At 38.4% G+C, this 18,643-nt stretch overlaps 1 protein-coding gene across 1 annotated transcript in view; it reads right to left on the minus strand.

Annotated features, from left to right (window-relative positions):
* The window catches only part of Nipal2 (NIPA like domain containing 2), a 78,006-nt gene that overhangs the window by 42,328 nt on the left and 17,035 nt on the right, over window positions 1-18,643 (minus strand). The window contains exons 2-3 of the mRNA XM_069991123.1: window positions 14,569-14,637; window positions 12,711-12,882 (exon numbers count right to left, since the gene is read on the minus strand). Of these exons, the coding sequence (XP_069847224.1) occupies window positions 12,711-12,882; window positions 14,569-14,637 (241 nt within the window). The remainder of the gene's footprint in view (window positions 1-12,710; window positions 12,883-14,568; window positions 14,638-18,643) is intronic.

Here is an 18,643-nt window from a genome sequence, read left to right on the forward strand (position 1 = left end):
GAGAATTCAAAATTGCAGTAATTAAAAAAGTGCACTGTATAGATTTCATTTAAAAATTACTAGCTGAGTTGCTTAAAAATGAAAATAAAGGAAAGGAAATTTTCATAAAATAATAATATCATCTAGAGAAAACTGCAGTTAGTAGGCTGATGTTCTTATTTTCCTTTAATTCAGATCAAACTATAGTTTATTATTTATCAGTTTCCTCAGTTACCATATTAGAAACAATTTGCTCTGTCATTAACAACTCAAACGATGTTAATTCCTTAGAAAAACTCAGCCCAACAAAATAAATACCAGGGAACTGGCATTTGAAAGTGGGGGTGAGAGGGAGTGTCAAGGGGTGAGGAGAATATGAACGAAGAGAGGAAGGGAAGGGAGAGGAGAATGAAGTCATAATACTCAATGTATATCCTATGCAGCTAAGAAAATTGAGGGGAGGGGATGGATTGGGAGGAATGGAGAGAATGATGAAAGGGCTGATTTCGATGGAGATGAATTGTACTTAGAAACCTGTTTGTTAGATGGTACTTCTTTTGTAAAACCACTTAAAGATAATAAAAATACAATTAAAAAGAATTTTTCATAGACATAATTTTAATGTCTGTATAATACTCCACTAAATTGTTGCTGCAGTTAAATTTGAGCATGGTGACGTCTGGTACTCTGGCAGCTTATTTAAACATAGTAACAATTTTACATCAGAAGCCTTTTAAGATGAGTTGGAACGCTCTTGTATTCTTTTCCAATTTGTTTTTCAACTAAGCTCTCTCTCCTCTTTGAGTTAATCTTTGTGCTTATAAATGCTTCCTGGGAGGATATTTACAGAAATGGGAGTTTCAAACTGCATAAACAAAGCATGAGAAATGTTCACCAAACGTGCTTAATTAGCATGCTTAATTGAATGGTGTGGCTGCAAAATATTAAAGCAAAACTTTCCATAGATAAAGTCATGTGCTGCTACAGAACCTATTCAATTAACTTTGGAAAGGGTATAAAAATGTAATGAAAATTTCTATTTCAGGTTTACACCATAATTCAGGACAACTAATCTCACATATTTAGAAGAGGCATAAATCCCAAGTTGCCCGCAAACCACCTCCCCAACACTGACTGGCAATAAAGAATGTTTTCAAGTGGAAATAGATTAGCAATTAAACACAAGTGGAGTAGTCATATCGCCTACAACAAATGCACTGCACAGCAGCAATCCTGCAGGTGATGATTTCACAGTGAAGGGTTCCAGGAAGATGGGAGACATGGCTCAAAGGGGAAGAAGACATTTTAGTGGTAGGAGACATCTACTGCAGGTCCTAGTCTGTGTGACGGGAGACAGAAGTACGAATTGGCTGGTTGTATATTCACCCTGAGCCACTCAACAAATACTGCTATTGTAGCAGGGCTGGAGTAGGCACCCCATTTTCTTATTCTTACTCCAGAGCTCTTTCTAGTACATCCTATTCTTTGCTTCCCTTGAAGTCATAAAAGACATCATTTCCTTTTCCACAGGGATTTTTTTTTTTGTCAGTTGTAGGGCTTGAACTCAGAGCCTAGGCTCAGTCCCTGAGCTCTTCTGCTCAAGGCTAGTGCTCTACCACTCTGGGCCACATCATCACTTCCAGTTTTTGAGTGGTTAATTGGAGATAAGAATCTCACGGGGGACTTTTCTGCCCGGGCTGGCTTCCAACTGCGATCCTTACCTCTCAGCATCCTGAGTAGTTAGGATTACAGATGTGAGCCACCAGAGCCAGGCCCTTCCCACAGTTTTATATTTATTTTCAGAAGGAAAGAAAAGAATGACACATGGGAAATAGTAAAGCAAAGAGAGCATGATTTACTTTTTGAAGGAGAAAGGAAAAAATGGCACATGAGAAACAGTAAAGCAAAATGAGCATGATTGTAACAAACACTTGAAATACAGGTACTGAGCTATATAAATCACTACAAAATGACTATCCAAACTTTAGGAAACATTATATACTCGTCTTTGTTTCTGGAAACATTAGAAGTCTAATGCATCTCCACACTCATCTGATATTTTTTTTCTGTTGTAAGAGAACATGAGATTTTCTACTAAGTGTTTAGATGAGAATAAGATATTTATCTAGGGCTGGGATGTAGCTCAGTGGCAAAGTGCTTGCCTAGCAAGTGCAACGTCCTGGGTTCGATCCCCAGTACCAAAAAAGAAAAGACAAAAAGAAAAAAAAGAAAAAAGATATTTATCTATTGATGTAGTAAAGTCATAAAAAAAGAACAGTCTACTGTGGTTACAGTTACTTGTAATTCATTTATATGCAAAACATGGTGATATCGGAGCTGTACTGAGCAAGGACAGCATGTGAGCAACAGTTAACAGCATGACTCCATAAAAAATAAATAAACAGGAGCACTACTATTATCTTTGCAATCCACTGAACCCAATTCTCTCCAGTTGTTAATATAGTAATAGCCATTGTCTGCCGAATGCAGAAAAGGGGGAAATTATACTTTTCTTCCTATAAGAAAATTTAATACCCCAAAATTGCAAGATTATTTCAAGATCAACACACTACAACAACACATCTGCAAACTAGATGTGTCAGAAGTACTATACTACAGTTATTACTGAGGGTTTATTTCAGCATGTGTACATGCTTTGTGTTTGAGATATATTTGGGCTTAGGGTCATCAATGCCTTCAGAACACACACACAGAGTGATCACTGATCTTCATGTTTAGTTACAATTCTTCCAGGTCCTCAGGGCCTGGACTCTGTCCCTACGCCTCTTTGTGCTCAAGGTTAGTGCTCTACCACTTGAGCCACAGCCCCACTTCCAGCTTTTTGTTTATGTGATACTGAGGAATCGAACCCAGGGCTTCATGTATGCTAGGCAAGCACTCTACCACTAAGCCACATTCCCAGCTTTAGTTACAATCTCAAAAAAAAAAAAAGAGGTGTAAGGAAAACTAGGGGAGATGCATGCTCTCTTAGGCAATCAGCAGGTTGATAATACGCTCTTGAATTCAGACAGGCTATTTTCCTAGGCAATACTCATGGCTCACACTCTGCCACAGAGTTGTTATTGTTGGCAAGTGGGAAATGTTTACAGAACTTGACACCTTTCCCCCACAAGCTTATCATCAATTGATGTTAGATGATGCTACTGCAGTTGCCAGGGGAATCATCTTATCTTGAGGCCTATATATAAAACTTGTGAAAGGGGCCTGAGCTGAGCTGTCTTCAACTCCTTATTTCATTATCCTTAAGGAAATGCTCAGTTGGAAAGGGTGAGTCTGATTCACGAGGATGCTGTGGAGCCAGAAAAGACTTCCTGCTCCTGTTGCTCAAAATCTCACTGTGGGTGAGAAGTAGAACGCTCTCCTGAAGAACTCTGGAGCCCTGAATGGGAAGAGGAGGGCAGGGTGCTGGGCTGGGAGGGCTGAACACTTGGGTTCTAGTTTTGGCTATGTCAAGAACAATCTGTGGCATCCTGCACAAGTTAGCATGTTATCTCTTTTGTTTTATTTTTTAATCTGGTGAGATGAAGCACATGTGCTTTGTGGTTTCCAGCTACTCATTTTGCTTGAATATGTTACAGATCAAGTTGTGCCCTTTGTGTTTTTTCAGGAAGCTTGGAGAATCTGGGGGAGGGGGAGGGAAGCAGACAAAATTTCCAAAATGGCCAGGGTCTTTGTATTCAGGTGTGAAAGAAAGCACCAAGATTTAATGCAACTTCTTTCTTTCTTTTTCTTTCTTTCTTTCTTTCTTTCTTTCTTTCTTTCTTTCTTTCTTTCTTTCTTTCTTTCTTTCTTTTTTCTCCCTCTTTCTTTCTCTCTTTCTTTTTTCTTTCTTTCTTTCTCTCTCTCTCTCTCTCTCTCTTTTTCTCCCCTCCTTTCTTTCTTTTTTGGTAAATCATGGGGCTTGAACTTAGGGCTTAGGTACTGCCCCTGAGCTCTTTGGCTCAAGGCTAGCATTATACCACTTTGAGCCACAGCACCACTTCAGTTTTCTGGTGGTTAATTGGAGATAAGAGTCTCAAGGACTTTCTTGCCTGGGCTGTCTGTGGACCACAATCCTCAGATCTCAGCCTCCTGAGTTGCCAGGATTTCAGGTGTGAATCATCAGTGCTTAGTTTAATAATTTTCTTTACTCAGCAATGAATTAGGCTGTACCACAAATGGGAAAGATAAATGGATAAAAGAAGAGTTACATGCATAATTAATTCAGAAAAGAGAGTAGACAAAGCAGAGAAAAGAGTCCAACGTCACAGTAATAACTGGAAGCAGGATAAAGCCAGGTGCTACTTTACACATACAGTTTTGAGGCTGAGTGCTGACAAGGAAGCAATAAGCTCAGTACTCCACTACATGGTTAGTGTCATTGTGAATTGATAGAACCCTTCTGATGGGTGATTTCACAATTCCTCTCGAGAGCATCAACATGTTCAAATTCTTTGACTTAGTAATTCTGCATCTGGAAATCTGTCCTAAGGCAGAATTCCAAAAAGAAAAAAAAGGAAACTCAAGCCCATCATTGCAAATTATTTTTCAGAGTGGACAGGAATACTATGTAGTCAGCAAAAATATTATGAACAATTATAGTGATATTAAGATATCTATGGTATAATATTAAAAAGACAGAAATGTATGCTTAGACAGCAATTATGATGTGCCAGTGTTAATACAGTAATGGCGGCTGATATTTAACTGAGAATTTGGCAAGGAATAGTTAACTTCTCTCACCTAATATCCCTAGGAGGCAAGCGTTGCTATACTCACTTTATAGATGAGAAAATTATGGCAGGAAAGGCTTAATTCACAACACAGTGACTCCAGGGTCAGGCCACCAGGCCCATACAATTTTTTTTCCTCAAAAATGTAAAGAAATAAACCAGATGCTTATTTCTTGGTGCTTGGCTTATTCTCTTGGCACTGTGGCTCAAGCGGTAGAGCGCTTACCTTGAGCTGAAGAGTGCAGGGACAGTGCCCAAGCCCAGAGTTCAAGCCCCACAATGCCCCCCCCCCCCAAGTGTAAAGAAATATAACATGGATACAATATTTTCATTAGACAAGAAGTATACATTTTAGTATGGTGATCTTCATTGATAATATGTACTGTATATTTGAAAACTAGTGACAGTAGATTTTAAGTGCTCTTACTACTAAAAGGTAAGAATATGAGGTTATAGTTAATGGCTTGATTAGATCTTTCTATGGTATCTTTCTAAAATGTAGACACATATCAAAACATTATGTATGTTGCCTATAACCATTGCTTCTTAATTAAAAACTTTTTAAATAGTTAAAATTAATAAACAAAATTAAATAAATATACTATTCCAAAATACAAATGAGGCTCTGTAGGAGCCATGGGGTACAGGAGGAAGACACAAAGATACTTTCTATGAGAAAAAGACATGAAAGTCTTCAAGTATTTTGTCTCATACAAACAGTGCTCCTATGGGGCCTTCTTCTTTTTTTTTTTTTTTGTTGGTCATGGGGCTTAAACTCAGGGCCTGGGCGCTGTCCCTGAGCAATTTAGCTCAAGGTGAGCGCTCTACTGCTTGAGCCACAGACCCACTTCCGGTTTTCTGGTTTATTGGAGATAAAGAGTCTCATGAACTTTTCTTCCCAGGCTGGCTTTGAACCATGATCCTCAGATCTCAGCCACCTGAGTAGCTAGGATTACGGGCATGAGCCACTGATGCTCAGCTAAGGCCATTTATTAATGCACTCACTTAGCCTTGAAGTTCCAAAGCATTCTATCAGGAAGAATATCATAAACGATTACAGTAGGCTGACAACTCCAGTAAGTATCTTTTTTCTGGGTCACTCAGGTTAGCCATCAAAATGGAGATATATTCTGGTCAAGGCTGACTTAAGATAACCTGCACATGAATGTTATGATTCTGATTTCCAGATGAAAATAGATATAGGTCAAGTGAACTGTTCTGGTGGCTTCAGCCAAACCAAGTGTAGATATAGGGGAGCCAGTCCCAGGAGTAGATATGTGTCCTGGCTTCTTCACGCTTCTTAATTTACTTAGAAGTCAACCCTAAGTTTGCCCTGCAGTCATTCCCTCTGTGACATCTGACATCACTCAGTTTATGCTATTATTATGGAAGAGTTATTCAGCTTAATTTGGTCAAGATGATGTTCAAAGATTCCCAGAAAGGAAAGAGAGGAGAGAGCAGAGACAGAAAAGAGAGCAGAGAGAGGAGAAAAAGAGAGGAGAGACTGGAGAGAGGAGAGAGAGCTAGGAGGGGAAGGAGGGAGGAAAAGAGGGAGGAAGGAGAGGAGGGAGGGAAGGAGAGAGAACAACAACTATATATTAATCTGGTGCACTTCTTCTGTAATTGAGTTAAACTGAAAAGGCAGATGTTAGCATGTCAGTATGGATCTTTGTGTCAGTAGAATAAACAAGCATTCCTCTTTTTGATATATGCATTTTACTAGTGATTTCTTTAAATTAAAAGGGCTTAATAATACAAGATTTAAATGCACATGGCATAGCTATTTTTAAAGATTATTTTGTTCACTTTTATTTATTTCCCCATTTTTTACCCTTTATTAGTTTTGTGTGTGTGTGTGTGTGTGTGTGTGTGTGTGTGTGTGTGTGTGTGTGTGTGTGTGTGTGTGTTTGTTTTTGCATATGCTAGGGATGGAGCCCAGGACCACATACATGTTAGACAAGTTCTCTGCTACTGATCTATATAGTACAGACTTGCTAGTATCATTTTTTTTGAAGATATGTTTAATGTGCCAGACATTGGCGGCTTGTGTCTGTAATCCCAACTACTCAGGAGGCTGAGTTCTAAGGATTACAGTTTGAACTAGTATGTGTAGAAAAATCTGAGAGACTCCATTTTTAATTAACTAGCAAAAATCTGAGTTGGAAGTGTGGTTCTAATGGTAAAACACCATTCTGTGAGTAAGAATTCAAGCCCTGGTACTGGCACAAAGAAAGAAATAACAACAACACAAAAGCAGATATATTTTATGTAAAGCTAAAGCATCAATTAATTATACTTTACTTAGATGAAACTATGGATATAATTCTTTCTGATTCAGATAGAAAGAAGACAATCTTTGTTGAAAGTGGTGAGCTCTAATGTGAAGGTTTGGATATGTGAAATCTCATCTATTAATTTCATTAATATTTTTTTCTGGGACATCTGATGTACTGTTTAAACTTAGTGATTTAAAAAGAAACTAGACTATATGCTTATAAAATAAGAAATTAGAATACAAAATTGTAAAAAAAAAAAAACTCAAACAACAAACCTATAAAAATGCTCCCCAAACCCTCTGACATGAAAAGAACATATTTACACAATAATGCTACAAACAGAATCTTACACGTAAATATCTGGCTTGTGGTTTCTGACCACTTATAATGGTAACCTTATTGCATTGCTAAGACGAAAACCGCAGAAACACTTTCATGTCAGTCACAACCAAGCCTCAAGCATGTGAGTGTAGTGCGTTCACAGGCTCAATATGCTTTTGCTGTGTTGAGGCTTCGCTCTGTAATTATCATTCTCTAATAGCTATAGAACTTTAGGAAAAAAGCATGCCAATTACAATGCACTCCACAAAGTCAGGATTTGAATCCTTGAGGATGTGGCAACTTAGAAAAAAAAAAAAAAGACGTCCTCTTACAGAGAGAAAAGTTATTTTGCCATCCCTGGTGGCAGGAAGGAAAATGTCAAGAAATTCATTTTGAGGGAAAAAAAATTTCTATTGTCATTTACTGAAGAGAATGAAGACACAACCTTTGTTTGGTGGCAATTTTCCTAATTCTGGATGGAGAAAAAAATTTACCTGGACTAAGAACAATAATCCTTTCTTCACTACATTTTTCTTGGCATGCATTAGTGATTAAACTTGAAAAGACTCCAAAAGGAGGGAAAAAAGTAAAAATACCACCACTGACAAGATTAATTCTGCATTATAAATTTAATAGCACATTACTTCATCATTAGCAATTTCTCTAGAAATGCTTTGTGGTATTCTCAAAAATTAAAGATGGGTGGAAAAGATATTTCAAATAAAGCTTTAGGCTTCAAGAATGCTTTCTACTTGAGAGTGTATGAGCAGACATAAAATTAAAACGTCAGACTTTTGTTCCACATAGTTTATGTAAGCGGATTTTAGACAAATATGCCTAAGAAACAATGCAGCAAGCCATTTTAGAAAGAGATTTTGCTGCATTCCTTTGAGCATTAGTATCAATGTCCATGTATGTGGGCTGGGAAGGTGGTTCAGTGGTAGAGCACTTGCCTTGCATGCATGAGACCCTGGGTTCGATTCCTCAGCATCACATAAGCAGAAAAAGCCAGAAGTGGCATTGTAGCTCATGTGGTAGACGCTAGCTTTGAGCTGAAGAGCTGAGGGACAGCGCGCAGGCCCACAGTTCAGGCCCCACAACTGACCAAAAAAAAAAAAAAAAAAAAGAACCAATGTCCATGTGAAGTGTTGCTATTCACAAATATCCCTGAGGGCTTAACGTTGTAGTAACTTGATCAGAGCTGGCAGTCAGGGCACTGCTCAGAGATTCACGGCATCCAGGTTGGTATCAAGCTACAGGTCACTTGCTCATTGGTCTGTCTGTGCTTCCTTCCAGTTCTTTTTCTAATAAAAATCTTGGAGACCAAAGTTTCTGTTTGACAAGACTTCTCTGGACTTCCAAAAGGCTTTTCTAGGGATTTCTGGCTATACTATGGCCACCATCTAATGGATTAGAGATACTTCACTTTGGGCTTCAGATAGCCCGAAGGAGATACATGAAACAATGTATGTTCCTATCATGCATTTCAATCTGAGCAGCAGCTAGCATATTAGGAAATATTAGACATGGAAGAGATATCACTTACAGGACTCACTCTCCTTTCATTTTCTCAGTAAGATTAACTCCCCAGTCTAAACCCAAATTAGACCCCATTAAGGGTAACTACTTCTCTTAGGAAATTATTCTAGGCCCAAGAAGACCTTACCATGGCTAATTTTATCTTTCCATATGAAATTCTGAGTATTTGATTTCATAGAATTCATTCTAAATTCAGGCTACTTGTTGCTCACTTCTATTCAACTTGGTGATGGCTAAGTAGATAATGAGTTTATTTGTCTTATGCAACATTTGACAGAGTAGATGCTCGCTCATTATCAGTTTCTTTCTTTCTTTCTTTCTTTTTTTGTCGGTCGTGGGGCTTGAACTCTGGGCCTGGGCGCTGTCCCTCAGCTCTTCAGCTCCAGGCTAGCTCTCTACCACTTGAACCACAGCGCTGCTTCCAGTTTTCTGGTGGTTTATTGTACATAAAAGTCTCATGGACCTTGATGCCTGGGCTGGCTTTGAAACGTGATCCTCAGATCTCAGCCTCCTGAGATGGTAGGATTATAGGCCACCAGCTGGTGAGCCACCAGTGCCCAGCTTCATTATCAGTTTCTTACTGTCAAATTGTTTCATATGAAGTATTGCTAGAATTTAACTTGGAAAATGTGTTTTGAAAAGTACTCAGTCAGTACAGAGAAGTGGCAGGGTTAGGTAGTATTTCTTACCAATGGACTTGGGTGTGGCTCTGTATTTCAGCATTCATTCATATGCTTTAGGTACTGGGCCTGAATCCTAAACTGTTCAGATGGAGACAAACTAGCAAGAATCTCTTGTAAAAGAACTTAGTTGTCTGTTTTGGGGTTGCATTCGCTATAGAAGCTTTCCTTCTTTCTAGGAGCTGTTGCTGGCTGCAGGAAGCTTTATAATCCATCAGTTGGGCAGGTTTCTACCTCCTTTCATGAGTTTCTTTTGTGTTTTCAGCAACTGTAAATTTCCAAGTCTACTCCAAGTGTGTCAGAGAGTAAGGGGAAGAAAAAAAAAAGGGGAAAACTAAGGGACTAACGAGTTCTGGTTTTTGGTCTCAGTGCTTTCACACCTACCAGTTTACCTCTCTGTAGAGGGGAGGAGGCTGTGAAAATTCTATGATTTGGAAGATCTGGGATCATGGCTGTCATTCGTGCAGCTCTTGAAGATGGGTGTCAGTGATTTTTAGATCCTACCCTACAATCTACCTCCTTGTTGGAGCAAGGGGCTATAGAAATCACATGATTTAGAGGCCTGAGTTAAAGGATCTCAGTCCAACCTAGCAGCAAGCACAACCTAGAATAGAGTTCCCAGAGGCAGCTCTCAATGCTTTCAGATCCTACCCAATGCTTCACTTCCCTGTAGTGGGGAGGAGTAGATAGAAATGATCTAAGTAAGAGTACCTTGGCCCAGGGTTCTCAGCCCCACATGGTAGTCAACATACATTATCAGGAGACACAACCTGGAGCTGAGTAGCAGGCCATCCATGAGCTTTGGCATCTTTTCCACTGAGACATACAATGGGATTTGTTATTCACCAGTGAAAAGAGGACTTCTAATTGACTTTGAATTCAATGCCCTCTATACACTCTCACTGCTGGAACTTTTCTGTGTGTCTACAAACTCTCTAATCCTTTAAGAACACCTCTTGTGGCTGTCTATGTCTCAAAAGCTATGATGGTTCCTGTTTTTAAGCTTCCAGAAGAACTGCCACTCAAACAAAAGGGCTCTCTCTTAAGATGATGTCTTGCAATAGTTCTTGAAAATAAGGAAATAACAGAATGTCTTTCTTCACCAAAATTGCCCATATACATAGGAGTAGTAACTGTCCCTCTAATTCCCCTCACTTCGTTTAAGGCTTGCAGGTAGAACTTTTAGTCTGTAACTAGCAGATTGTGTTTTTATCTTTCCCTTTCCCCACCAGAGAAGCTGGAGATGGAGTCTGGGATTGTTTTCTTTTGTTATTGTCTTTTGGTAGTCCCATAATTTTCTAGCCACCTCTTCTGTAATTCTTAATATTCTTTTCTCTCTCTCTCAGAATATTGTCTACCCTGTTAACCTGACTCTGCTCATTTGTACAATCAACCTTTAATCAGCCATCTTGCTCTGCATATCCTTCTAATTATTTATTAGTTTTTTCTTAGATCTTGAGAAGAAGAAAAATTGAGAATGCTCATGAAGGTGTTACTAGCACATTCATGAATGTGCTATATGTAGTAGCACATTCATGTAACCCACTTTTCTATTTTATTGGATGTTAAAAATAGTAAATGAGAGCTGGGCACCCGTGGCTCATGCCTATAATCTTAGCTACTCAGGAGGCTGAAATCTGAAGATTGCAGTTCAAAGCCAGCCCAGCCAGGAAAGTCCATGAGACTCTTATCTCCAATAAGCCACTAGAAAACTGGAAGTGGTGCTGTGGCTCAAATGGTGGAGTGCTAGCCTTGAGCTGAGGAGCGGGGACAGCGCCCAGGCCCAGAGTTCAAGCCCAACAACTGACAAAAAAAAAGAGTAAATGACATATTTTTGTATCTTCAGAGTATTATTAAAACAGGGATTTAAGCTAAATAATTTCTAGGAAAAAATGAGTGTTCATTATAAAATATTCTACCAACATACATCATGCAAGGAGTTTAAAAGTATTTTAAAGCCAAGTGCTTGTGGTTTACACCTGTAATCCTAGCTACTCAGGAGGCTGAGATCTGAGGATCATGGTTTGAAACAGTTTGAGCAGAAAAGTCCATAAAACTTTGATCTCCAATTATATATAAATAAATACTTATTTAAATTTATGTTTAATTATATACATACACACCGTTTAGAAAGAGAAGATCATCTAAAATTAAATGAAATTCTTTTTGACTATACGTTAAGTTTAAGCTATACTTTCTTTGCAAATACAACACCATATTTTTAGAGACATATTAAGATTGGATATGTAGAGCACATGATATAGTTGATCTAGTTGTTCACAATGACTATCAAGTTGTTTCTATTTCAATGAAGGCTCTAAATTCACAGAAATTTAGCAGCATGCTGTTTCCATAGCAGCAGATAAAGAATAAAACTAAAACATTTTATTGATTTTTTTAGATAGGGTTTAGAGAATTTGGTCTCATTTTTGGTAATGATGGTATTCGTTCTCTCTCATAAAGTCTTTAGAAATATATCATTTTGCTCTTTTCTAAATGTATTTAGTAAACTATATACATTTTAAAGGTCAATAGTTACATGCTTATGATTATGTAGCATAGTCAATATATAACTTTTAGCCTTAAAAAGATGCTAAATCATGTAGTCAAGATTAGGATAAAATATTGTAGCTATGTGTAAAATATAACTACATTAAAAATGCTTTTAGGGCAAAGCACTGGTGGCTCCTGCCTGTAATCCTAGCTACTCAGGAGGCTGAGATCTGAGGATTGAGGTTCAAAGCCAGCCTGGGCAGGAAAGACTGTGAGACTCTGATCTCCAATAAACCACTCAGAAAACCAGAAGTGGTGCAGTGGCTCAAGTGGTAGAGTGCTAGCCTTGAGCTGAAGAGCTGAGGGACAATGTTCAAGCCCAGAGTTCAAGCACCATGACTGACAAAAAAAATGCTTTTAGGTAATCCATTAGTGGTTAAAAACCCAACATACCAATTTAAGTTCTTATTAGCTTACGAAGACTAAATCGTTGAGGATCTAGCATTTGAATGTAAATGGAATAGCGTTCATGTGGTTGCATGGCAGGCAAGTGAAACTGGAAGCGTCATTCATGTGACTATGCTAAGAAAATGGGGAATAGAGTTTCTTCTTTTGTGTTACATGTTATATGGCCAATTGTTTGCATTTCTTAACATTTCTGTTTGTCAAAATGTGGAAAAATGGCCCACCTGTAACGGACATACAGCCTAAAGGCGCAATGAGCGTGATGGGGGCGACTCCATAGGCTGCGAAGTTCCCCGTCTCTCCCACAGCCATCAGCAGGACTCCACCCCACCAAAGCACGCTCTTAAAGTAGGGCTTTGGATGCTCTTGTTGTGCCAGGTGAAGATGAGAATATTTCTAGGAGTAAAAGCAGAATGTAAATAAGAAAATATTTCTACCCAATTAAAACCTCCTTTGAAAATTTGACTCTTATCAATCTGTACCATGACTATTTTTTTTGGGGGGGGTCTGGTCGTGGGGCCTGAACTCTGGGCCTGGGCGCTGTCCCTCAGCTCTTCAGCTCAAGGCTAGCACTCTACCACTTCAGCCACAGTGCCACTTCTGGCTTTTTTTCTTTTTGCTTATGTAGTGCTGAGGAATCGAACCCAGGGCCTCATGCATACAAGGCAAGCACTCTACCACTGAGCCACCTTCCCAGCCCCATGACTAACTTTTTATAGATTATTCTAAAGTAATTATTATGATTTCCTATTTGTACCAAACATATTACTGGCAGAAGCAACTCATATTTATGTAGCAATTTATAATTTGAAAATATTTATTTATTTAATACTAGTCCTAGGGCTTGAATTCATGGTTGGGGCACTGTCCTTAATCTTTTCTAGCACTTGAGCTGCAGTTCCATGTCCAGTTTTTTGGTAGTTAACTCGAGATAAGAGTCTTGTAGGCTTTCCTGCACTGACTGACTTTAAATCATGATTCACAGATCTTAGCCTCCTGAGTAGCTAGGACTACAAGCCACAGGACCCCAATTGAAGGGTATTTCTGATACATGAACATGGTATTATCCTTCATTGGTTTGATTCTACTTCACACTGATTCATTAAGTTACATAAAATTTTGATTCAATTTATGATTTGGCTTAATGTCAACATTTTATTCCATTTTTAGCTTAGCAATTTTTCTGGATCTTTAATTCAGTTTAAATTAAACTTCCTATTTTATATTCTATGTTCTTTCAAGACTTTTAGTCTATACAGACATATCAAATAGTATTTTAAAGAAAGGAAATATCTGTACTCCCATGAAGTGCTGCTAAAAATTATCTATAGCCCATCTGGGAATAAATCTTATGTCAGAAAGCAGGTACTGAAATTCAAATCCAGTGATTAATCCACTGAATGTAGTTGGTGTCTTGTCTAGAGTCTATGAATATTTGAGAACAACAAAAAGATTTAATTTCTTTTAAAAAACAGAGAAACAAGACAGGTACTGATAGCATATATCTGTAATCTTAGCTATGCTGGAGGCAGAAATCATGAAGATCACTGTCTGAAGCCAGCCCAGGTAGAAAAGATTGCAAGACCTTCATCTTAACCATTAGCTGGGCATAGTGTGAGCATTTGTCATTTTAGCTACATAAGAGACTGAGATTGGAAGGATCATAATTCTAGGTCAGCTCAGGTAAAAACATTTGGGAGACTCTATCCAAAACCAAGAGCTGGATGTGGTATTCAATGCCTGTAATCACATTTATAGCGGGAGGCATAAATAGGAGGCCCACAACCAAGCTTTCCTGGGCCTAAAACGTGAGACACTTCCCAAAATAACCAGAGCAAAACGAGCTGGAGGCATGGCTCAAATAGTAGAGTTCCTGCCTAGCAAGTGTGAAGCCTTGAAATTAAATCCCAGTAACACCAAACATATGAATGCAGTACAGCCTGGATTATATTTGTTTTTAATACTAAAGGTCACAAAATACAATTTTCTATTTTTTACAGAGGAAAGATTTGCAAAAGTGCATGAAAGTGACCAGGTACCCACAAAATCAAGCAAAGAATTAGAAAATATGGTTTTCCTTACCTGGATATTTAGAGAAATGCTGATTACCAAGTTTCCTAAAATGGCCAGCAAAACTCCAAAAAGGTGAATCTGTGAAAGAAAACATTGTCATTGAAAGGTATTTTTTAAAATAGTGCATGCAAGATTTTTTACTGGGGGGAAAAACAGACAAATTTAAGTTGATATATATTCATTCATTCAGCTTTATTCAACATCAATTTGTCAGATTTGGAATATGACCATAGTTAATCAGGATTATTTTTTCACTTTGAATTAAACATTAACTTTTAGAAAGAACTCTGTCTTTTACTGAATTTTCTAGGTATTGGGTCTATCTTATCCTTTAAATAATCATCATTTTTTCTCAGATAATTCTTATTTATTCTTTCTGTCCATTTTTTTTTTTTTGTCGGTCATTGGGCTTGGGTGCTGTCCCTCAGCTCTTCAGCTCAAGGCGAGCGCTCTACCACTTGAGTTACAGTGTCACTTCCAGTTTTCTAGTGGTTTATTGGAGAGAGGAGTCTCACAGTCTTTCCTGCCTGGGCTGGCTTTGAACCGTGATCCTCAGATCTCAGCCTCCTGAGTAGCTAGGATTACAGGCATGAGCCATGGCTCTGTCCATTTTTGTAGGGGTCTTATACACTCTGAATATGGTATTAAAGAAATACTATTAAATTTGAAGTTAAAGAAAAATCTGAGACATGAACCTATTATTTTCTTTCTTTCTTTCTTTCTTTTTGTTTCTCCCATCATTGGGCCTGGACTCTGTGCCTCGGCACTGTCCCTCAGCTCTTCAGCTCAAGGCTAGAGCTCTACCATTTGAGCCACAGCACCACTTCCGGCTTTTTCTGCTTATGTGGTGCTATGGAATTAAACCCAGGGCCTCATGCATGCAAGGCAAGCACTGTACCACTGACCTACCTTCCAGTGCCTGAAGCTGTTATTTTCTAATTTCCCTTCCCAGGCTTCAGTAATAAGGCAACTTTGGATGTTTCTGGAAACCCCTTTACCCCTAAAACTCAAGTTTTCCATCCACCACCCTCTTGTCAAGAACCTACACTATCTTTGTGCAGCTAGATTCCCACATTCGGCTCTCACCCAGCTCCTCATGGCACATGTATTTCCTCTGCCTCGGGTGTCTGGCACCTGCCACCCTCTGGCCAACTGGGACGCTCGTTCATGCCGCTGTATGATCAGGATGGTGTGGCTCCCCCACTCCCTCAACATGCCCAACCCACTCTAATCAAACTTCACACTTGTGCCTTCCAGAGGTCCACCTCCTTGAAGACTTCTCAGACCACATCAACCCATTTTACTTTCCTAGACTCTAAGCCAGGCCATATAAGGCTTGGAGAAATCACCAGGTACATGACAGGACAAACACTTATGTTTCTTGTCAGCCGCCTGCAGGTGTATGCCTGCCCTGATAATTTTGTATAGCCCACAAATGATGTCTGTGTAGCCCACAAATGGCCCGTGCCAGAAATAAGGTTCCTCAACCTTGCAAGTAGTAAATGTTCCTTAGTTCTTCTTTGATATTATCACATGTATCATTAGGCTTCACAAAGGGAAGGCAATCCTCTTTGGCAGGAGAACCAAGTCTTAAGCTTCTATTGAGTCTTCTAAATCATCTACCACACAAAATTAGGGGTTTAATGAATACCAGCTTGAGAAGTATGCAATAGTTTCAATAGGAACTGCAAAGGTTAAAAAAAAGTTCTTACACATTGCTCAAGGTGTTTACCAAAGACAGCTCATGAATTATTTGATGACTTCAAAAGATGCCTTTGCAGCTCCCACTTAGGTACAAAGATACAATGTCTTCTTTTAAGTGTAAATTAGCAATGATACAAGGATCTTCCCTCCTTCTTTTCTACAGTACATCAGTTCTAGCTAGCTTCCAATTCCAGAGCAATTTGAATTTCAAATGAATATTATAACCACAAGAAATCCTTTTCAGAATGCAAAATGTCTTTGAAGTTTCAGAGCTCTATTACATGAGCTGAAGTGAAATTCAGTATTAAAAATGAAGCTGAAAACTTGTTTCATATATGATATATAATATCCATGGTCTTTAATCAGTTGAGAATTTTTCCTAATAAGTACACTTGGCAATAATTTTGGTTGCTATTCCTCAGAGGGAACAGTTATATCACAATACAAATACCATGTGAGCTTTCCACATTTTCTATTTACAATCTAATGCATTTGGCAATAATTAGGAAAATAAAGAATAAAAAAAATTTGACATTGAATGGATACTTATGAAAGTCTCCCATAACTGCAAAAATAAATAGTTGAATAGACATAAATGACTTCAAGTTTTTAAAAATTATTCACTGAATATTTCAAATGACATCAGGCTGGCTGTTTAAAAACTGGGGGCAGAGTTTAACAATGATTTCATGAATATGACACCAAAATTAAAAATAGATCACATGTTTTTTAATTCCTGCTACTTGGTAAGTGGAGACAGAAGGACTGAAGTTGAACTAATCACGTTAGCAAGACCTTATATCAACAAATAGGAGATACTGGTAGGAGTACTGTACTCCAAGACTAGCCCTGGACAAAAACACAAGACCTTATCTGAAAAATAATTTAATCAGAAAGAAATGGGGAGGTGACTTAAGTGGTAGAATGCTTGACTAACAAATGGAAGGCCCAGATTCCAAACTCTATTACTACCAAGAAGCATCCCAAAATTTTGTGAATCAAAGGATACTATCAAAATTAAAAAGGCAACTAATCAAATGGGAGAAAAGATTGGCATCTTACCTAAGTAGGGATTGATGTCTAGAATACTGTATATAAAAAATACTCACAATTTGCTGAGTACTGGTGCCTCACGCCTGTAATCTTAGCTACTCAGAAGACTGAGATCTGAGGATTTCAGTTCATATATAACCAGTCAGGGAAGGAAAGTCTAAGAGATTCTGATTTCCGATTAGATACCAAAAAAGCTGGAAGTGGGACTGTTGTCCAAGTAGTAGAGTGTTAGTCTTGAACACAAAAGCTCAGGGACAATGCCCAACCCTTGAGTTCAAACTTTGAGACAGGCACACGGGTGCGCACGCACTCACCCACACCCACATCTCAGCAACAAAACAAATATCCTGGTTTTAAAATGGGCAAAGGATTTAAACAGATATTTTTCAAAGAAGATATACAAATAGACGATAAGCATATGAAAAGATTCTCATTACTAATCATTTGGGAAATGCAAATCAAAAGCATAATGATATGCCAATGCACACCAAGTAAGATGACTATTATAAAAATTTGAAGAGTGACAAGTGTTAGCAAGTATGCACACAATCAAAACTTCATACAATGTGTAAATGGTATGACTACTTTGGTACATACCTGGTCATTCTTCAAAATGTTATGAAATTTCCACTTGGCTCACAACATATATACAACACAGATGAAAACATATGTTCATACATAAAACTTGTGTAAATGGCTATAACAGTAATATTCATAATAGGCTAAAATGGAAATGATGAAAATATCTATTAACTGATAAGTAGATGAACAAAATGAGGTATAGTCAGCAAAACATTAGTTGTTATGTTTTGTTTTGTTTTTTAATGGCATTGATGGCGCCAGGCGCTGGTGGCTCACACTGGTAATCCTAGCTACTCAGGAGGCTGAGATCTGAGGATTGCAGCTTGAAGCCAGCCCAGGCAGGGAAGTCTGTGAGACTCTTATCTCTAATAAACTACTCAAAACAGCCAGAAATAGCTCTGTGGCTGGAGTGGTAGAGTGATAACCTTGAGCAAAAAGAAGCTCAGGAACAGCATCCAGGCCCTGAGTTCAAGCCCCAGGACAAAAAAATAAAAAATAAAAAAAGGCTGTAAAATGGATGAGTGAATCTTGAAAAAGTTCATGCTGAACAGAAGGATCCAATTACAAAAGAGCATATATTATATACCTTCATTTTTATAAAGTGTTCAGAATAGGCAAATCTGTACAAATAGAAAGTGCATGAGTAGTTTGCTGAAAGGGCGAAGAATGGACAGCTGAGGGGTGACAAAGGATGGGGAATTTATATAGTATCTCCCCCCCCCCAAATAAAATGCTATATGTGTAA

Source organism: Dipodomys merriami, unplaced genomic scaffold (genome assembly GCF_024711535.1).
Source record: "Dipodomys merriami isolate MVZ:Mamm:240054 unplaced genomic scaffold, mDipMer1.0.p SCAF_4, whole genome shotgun sequence".
NCBI classification, from domain to species: Eukaryota; Metazoa; Chordata; class Mammalia; order Rodentia; family Heteromyidae; genus Dipodomys; species Dipodomys merriami.